We start from the raw sequence: 6,480 nt of genomic DNA on the forward strand, positions 1-6,480 counted from the left end.
AACTCCCTCATAAACCACAACCCCAATCTGACATCCAATTTCTCCATTGTCGAAGATGGTTTCCGCATCTTTTGGGTAAAACATTGCTATTCAATCTAAGGCCATTGCCTCGATGAAACCGTGGTCTCAACAATTCCCTAATTTAAAAAAATACATATTTCAACAATTATTAGAATAGAAATGGACATTGCTCCGTTCCCTCTCATCCTCTTAAAATTTAAGTGCTTGAATCCCCCGATTGTACTTTCTGCAGTCTAGAAGTGGGAACTTTAGATCACATATTTTTTGCTATCCCTCTCTAAACAAATTTCCTCTGTTCTATCAAGTCTTATCAAAAATTGCCTCCCCTCCGTCTAATATCTCAGCTCTTCTGAACTGAAGTCTGAACTCGACTTCAATCATCCATATAATTATGAAATTTGCTTATTATTAAAATTAGTATATAAAACCGCACTCCTTCTCTCCATAATTAGAGATAACAATTGTTAAGAACAATAGAATAAGGGAGCCTAGAATCAAAATTCAGAAACACTCGAAAAAAGATTTGCCACCCATTTTTTACTGGCTTCTTACACTTTTCGCGTAGATTGATAGATTATAAATGGACGAATGAATTTATAAGACACTAAATTTTTCATCTGATTATCATACATTGATCAATGCATACATTCCTCTTCGCTGCAAGGTAAATTTGTGTGCAGTTTATTAGTTTGTTTATAAAAAAGATCTCATAATAAAGTATTGATTTTTAAAATATTAATAATTAAATATTAATAGCTTAAAAATAACTCCCAATGAACGAAGTATTCAGATTGGTTTACGATAAAAATAACGATAATGATGTTGGAATGATATTATTCTTTACCCATCTTTGTGAAGAACAAGGTAGGTCAGGTTCATGTCGAGACCAATTTATAAGGTAATGTTGGAATTTTATATTTTTCACAAAATAATGGGCATATTAAAAAACACCTAATTGATACGTTTATTTATAGTTAAGCACCTCGTAAAATGGTTTACGAAACAGGTCCATCACATCGTGGATTGTGAGCAATACACGTTGTGTTAAACCCTAAAGTTTTGGATGTCAATATAAAACATTTTATGTGTCATTGATGGTGTATACAAATTTAAAATAAAATTTCAAATTCAACTCAATGATGCCAAAATTCAAGTAAATAAATTTTTCTCGAGTAATCAAGCGCATGTTTCTCACACAATAAAGTTACTTGTTTAACATTAAAATAAAATAAAAATGTATTTAACTTTTGATAAATAATAATGCACCGGATTACATACATATTAATGTTGCATCGCTGAAAAAATAGTGAATTTTTTTGATAGCAATCACCTAATAATTAATGACACAAACGCTGTTCTAATACTGCAAAAAAATTTCCTTTTAAGTCTTTCGGGAGCATAACTCAACAAGTAATAAAAAAATAATAATTATAACACATTTAAACTTTATTTTCTATAATCCTTGTTACTCTGGACCCGAGATGCGTTTAGTGATGGATCTGTATCCGCCCTTGCCTGCATTGAAAAACATCTGATAGGTGGACCCATCCTGCGCTACCCACGTGACAGCTCCTTTGACCTTCAAGGCGGCGTCCTCATCGTCAGTACCTTCTTCCTGCCGAGATGTTCCATCGCTGGAGTCAAATCTGAAGTAATTAAAACAGGTTTAATACTTTAAAAGTTTTCAAAGAAAGAATGTCAAATGACAGGATGCCACAAGTTATGACCATACAGGTGCACCAGTAGGAGCGACCTAAAGGCAGAACCAGGGAGAGGTGGATAGATGATGTATTTGGAAGAGAATTAGAGAGGACGTGACTGACTGAAATCTGGAGGCGATGGCTAGTTACCGCAGTCAGTGGAGAGAAAAATCCATGATCATTATTATTAAATAAATTGTTATCAGTTAAGAACTCTTAACAAAATTTATCTTCTGACTGAAAATATTCTGCTTCTCCTTTGATCGGTTCTAGTGCTAAGATAAGGTATTGCAGTAGGATGTTAGTGACAATCAACAACAAGTTAACTAATCTTCCATCCCCTTGCGGCATGAGAGATGTTTTGCTAAAATAGATTGGTCGAATATCACATATTGTATACTACGGGAAAGAACAGAACTAAAAGCATTATAGGAAGTCTTTCGGTACTAGTACTAATTCGTTATGAACCATCATCAACATCACATGGAGACAAGGCCATGTGAAATACATTAGTAGGTATACTGCAATCGTCTTCTAATTAATAAAGCTACTTGTTTTAACTAACTAAGGCAACACAACTATTAGTTATAATAAAAGTTAATCTTTTTCGATTAAAAAGTATTCAGTTCTAAGCAACTTGAATCGCCCCTAATCGATAATTGCATATATTACAATCATTTCGGTACCATGCTGCTTATGTAGGAGTAATTGTAGGATATAGTAAAGTTGTTTATTTACTTGTTTCATAATATATTTATGTAAAAGTTAAACTTGTTTATGTCCAAGATCAATTATTAAAAAGTTGCTTGAAGGTAACCGGATCTGAGCAGTAGCATTCTTCCACTCTTCCTTCTCCCTTTCCCGTATCTCTTTAACTACCAATGATTAATTTCTAATTGGGAATGACACATTCCTCCTGGTTTCAAACACTTGGAAATATGATGGTGTAACATTAGGGTTTTTTAAAGGTAAATGCAGAAAGAGAATGTCATCGAAAGCATTCTATCGAATAATACACCATCTACAAAATACACATTACTTAACACGCAAACTATGGTAAAAGTGGTTTAACGTAATGATGAACTCACTACCTCACGATTACGTTACCACATTATTTATACATATTTTACTCAAACCATGTAGGAATATTAAAATATGGTGATACATTTGTAAATACAAAAGATAATATGAAATAAAAGATTTTATAGTTAACACTACTAAGATGTACAGTCTTTATCAATAAATGTGATAACTATTATGATAGCCATCAGTAATGTTTGCAAATATTAGCACAAGGAAATTAGCACAGACAATTGATAGAAATATAACTTTACCCGAAGTGATAATTGTTTGAAGGTCCCTTTACATATTCGTAATTGGTAAGGACAGCATCTTTTGGGTCATCTGTCGAGAACACTGCTGAGATACAGCATGCAACCGACACAATTAGGAGAATCTGAAATCATAAATTAAATTGCACTTAGAAATGTGCCAATTTTCTCAGAAGGCGCTTATAAAGAATGTATCAACAACGGTTTAGTAAGTGTATAAACAGAACTACCGCGTTACAAGTTTCTCTTCACTGGTCTCGTAAATATACCGGGTGTGAAGCTGATTTCATTGGTACGTGAACAAACAATGAAATAAGATACTAGACTAAAGCAAGCCAAATATCATTCGGTTGATTTCGGGATAGATTTTTAAAATGATGGGGTTTAAGCATAGAAAAAAATAGTTTGAATGTTAACGCGTAAGTATATTATTAGTTCTAAAATGGGTGAATTGATGAGTTTCTGATATGATAACTTTCCAGGAGTACACTTGTTAAATTAAACAATTTAAACAGTTGGTTTACTTATGTTCATTCACTTTCAGGGTAAAGACTTTAGGATTGGTCAAAGGGTTGGCTTAGTAATTAGGTAGTATCGAAACACGGCTTAGCACCCCAAATATCAACCAGCACGTAATGTCGATATTTGATATTCCCTAGAAAATAAAAGTTCTCATATTTATTATACAGCTAATGACAATCTGTAAATACATTTTTGGAGCACGTTTACACTTATGTTAAACTGACAAATGGTGGACTTGGTTCATTGGAAGTTGTCTGCCGTCAATTTATGATTCAATGTTTGCGAGTATTTTAATATCCGCCCTTGAAAAAAAATCTTTAAAACTCACGTTATTCATGTTGTAATTGAAAACTCTGTGCAAGAAACAGTAGATATTTAGAACGAGCCGTGTGCAAAGTTGGCGCTGAACTGGGGTAAACGAGGCTTCGATTTAATTATAAATAATATTCTCGGGCGATCGTCTGCCTCCATTAATATTGTTTATCTGTCATGCTTCGATTCCAGCTAACTGCAGTGTTTTTACTTTATTTTTGTCTGCCGATAAAACACGAATTCTTTTAGTGGAAGGCTTGCTTTGTATAACTGCAGATAGGGCGACTGGTCAAATGTTTATATACATCGGCTGCAATTAATTATGATTTTTTCGTACTCATTCATGTTCCGTGATTTTCCATGTGAATCTAAGTGTTATTTTATGTTTGTGTTCATACCTATTTATATAATCTGTAGCAGCGGCGTGCGGTCGTACCATTCTTAGCCACTCAACCGCCTAATATGTACGTTTAAAATTATTATCTTCTAAAACAAAACGAAGAAATTAACTTAACCAAGAAAGATCTTACAATTATCCATGGTTTAAAATTAGGATGAAATCAGCCAGTATGATAATTAATAACTCGTTTATGAAATATTTGATGAAAGAATTTTATCTAAGTACTTTAAAACGTTTTTTGATTTAGAGTTTCTTGTCAATAGTAATTTGGATGCAATAAAGAGATGGACGCATTATTATCGGTGATCCTGAAAGCAAAAAGAGAAGGGTTCTATATTTTTTGCATGCGTAAATAAAACTCTAGAAAAGTTATGAAAAGTACCCAGAAAAATTGTTAGAAATTTTGCTAGTATCCTATGCCATACTTTACAAGTTGAACTGTGAATTTTTAAATCCCGTAAAAGATTTTATAAAATTTATCATAAAACATGGTAGATAATAAAGTGTTAAGTTTTTAAAAAATGTAGTCCAGCAGAGTCGGCAATGGCAGATGGCTATTTGACTGCCAGTTTTACCTTAACATTTAGTCTTAATTAATGACATTAAGAAGAAGAATTATAAATATTTACATTCATAGAAGTGGAAAATATTATTTGTAATATGTCAACACTATAAGAATCAGTAGTATATGGAATAAAAGTTTTGGACTAATGTTTTAGACTCTGTAATTATAAAAATAAAAATAATTTTACAGATTATTATTATTATCCATCCGTGTTGGGTTTTTGTTTGGATTTACATACACTTTGATGTTTATACTAAAAAAAATATGTTGATTCCTGTTCAGATCGATAAGATTTTTTAAACCGTCGCTTCTAGACAAAAAATATCAGGTCATCATAATAATCCCACTTGTAATCCCAAAATGAAATACTGTTTTTGAAAGCAGTATTTCAGAAGGACCTTTTAAGATTTTAATACTACAAATGGACATTCAATGATTATCGGTTTTATTATTATAAACTTTAAAAAAAATTTTACGTTTAAAAAGTGTGTTGTTACTTCACGTATACTTTATATAAAAAAATATAATAAACTGGCAAAACCTTAACCGTAAATTCAAGCATAATCTAGTAATATGTAATGCATAATCTATTGACAAATGGATGTTTTTTATAGGGAGCGTCTATGGTAAACTTTAAATGTAAAGAGAAACCTTGGTTGTTCTCTCTTTCCAAATCTTTCCATATTATATGTCTAACCATAGTTGAAAATGAGATAGATAAAGTGTTATGATGACAAATACGACAGACTTTTATTAATGACAGAGAATCGTTACTTTGTTTAGCACGCCACTGTTCTATGCATCACTGTACTATGAATTAAGAACGTACTAACGTATGTACCTACTATGTTTACATATATACAATCATGGATCATGAACCTTGCCTTCTCCCAGATTCAGAAATAAATAAGTGCTACACGTTTCGATCTTGACACACAATTTATAATTTTTCTCATAAACCATCTAAAAGTTCTCTGCCCGAGTTTGAATTTCTTAACATCTGTATCTTATTTTTCTGCTCATCAATTCCGATGTTCCCGTCTATATTACCACTACTGCAGATTTTTTGCTTTATTATATCTGATCTACAAAATTCAAAATACTAATTTCGTCTGTGTGTCTGTCTGTGTAACGCTGGTTTAGTGAAATCGGATTTGATTTGGATTTAAGTGTCATTTTCAAAATTGGAACAGACAGTAGATAATATAAGTACCCACATTATCATATTTTAAAAGAAAATTATATTAATTCTTTTTTTCTGAATTGGAACTGATTTGTCAGGAATTCAGATAAAACCGTGATTTTTCACGGGTCCTGCACTGGTATGTGTAATATCATGATATTTTCTTCCATTTTGTGCATTGATTCTTCATTATTTCTGAGTATCTTTTTTATTTTTATTTTATTACAAGATAATACATTACAAAATGATAACAAAGTAATAATGTATTATTCCCAATGAGTTTATAAAACTCATTTCGGGAAAGACAACATTAGAAAGGACAAGGCAAATAAATAAAATACATTAAAATAAATAAACGCAGATGTTATTATGGAGTACCAGAGAAAGATTGTGTTAGTCATTAATGAAACTGCTAAGGAAATATCTTTTAAGAGCTTTTGTCAATG

General features: G+C 31.8%; 1 protein-coding gene across 1 annotated transcript; it reads right to left on the reverse strand.

Moving 5' to 3' along the window:
• Nucleotides 1-1,446: 1,446 nt before the first annotated feature.
• On the reverse strand, nt 1,447-4,059 carry LOC149426939 (endocuticle structural protein SgAbd-6-like). Its single transcript, XM_089639164.1, has 3 exons — nt 3,903-4,059; nt 3,056-3,177; nt 1,447-1,667 (listed from the first exon to the last, which is right to left on the reverse strand). The coding sequence occupies exons 1-3, from the start codon at nt 3,909-3,911 to the stop codon at nt 1,487-1,489; spliced, it is 312 nt and encodes a 103-aa protein (XP_089495290.1). The 5' UTR covers nt 3,912-4,059; the 3' UTR covers nt 1,447-1,486.
• Nucleotides 4,060-6,480: the final 2,421 nt, after the last annotated feature.

Source organism: Hesperophylax consimilis, chromosome 1 (assembly GCF_061612785.1).
Source record: "Hesperophylax consimilis isolate HC1 chromosome 1, BYU_Hcon_1.0, whole genome shotgun sequence".
Taxonomy (NCBI): domain Eukaryota; kingdom Metazoa; phylum Arthropoda; class Insecta; order Trichoptera; family Limnephilidae; genus Hesperophylax; species Hesperophylax consimilis.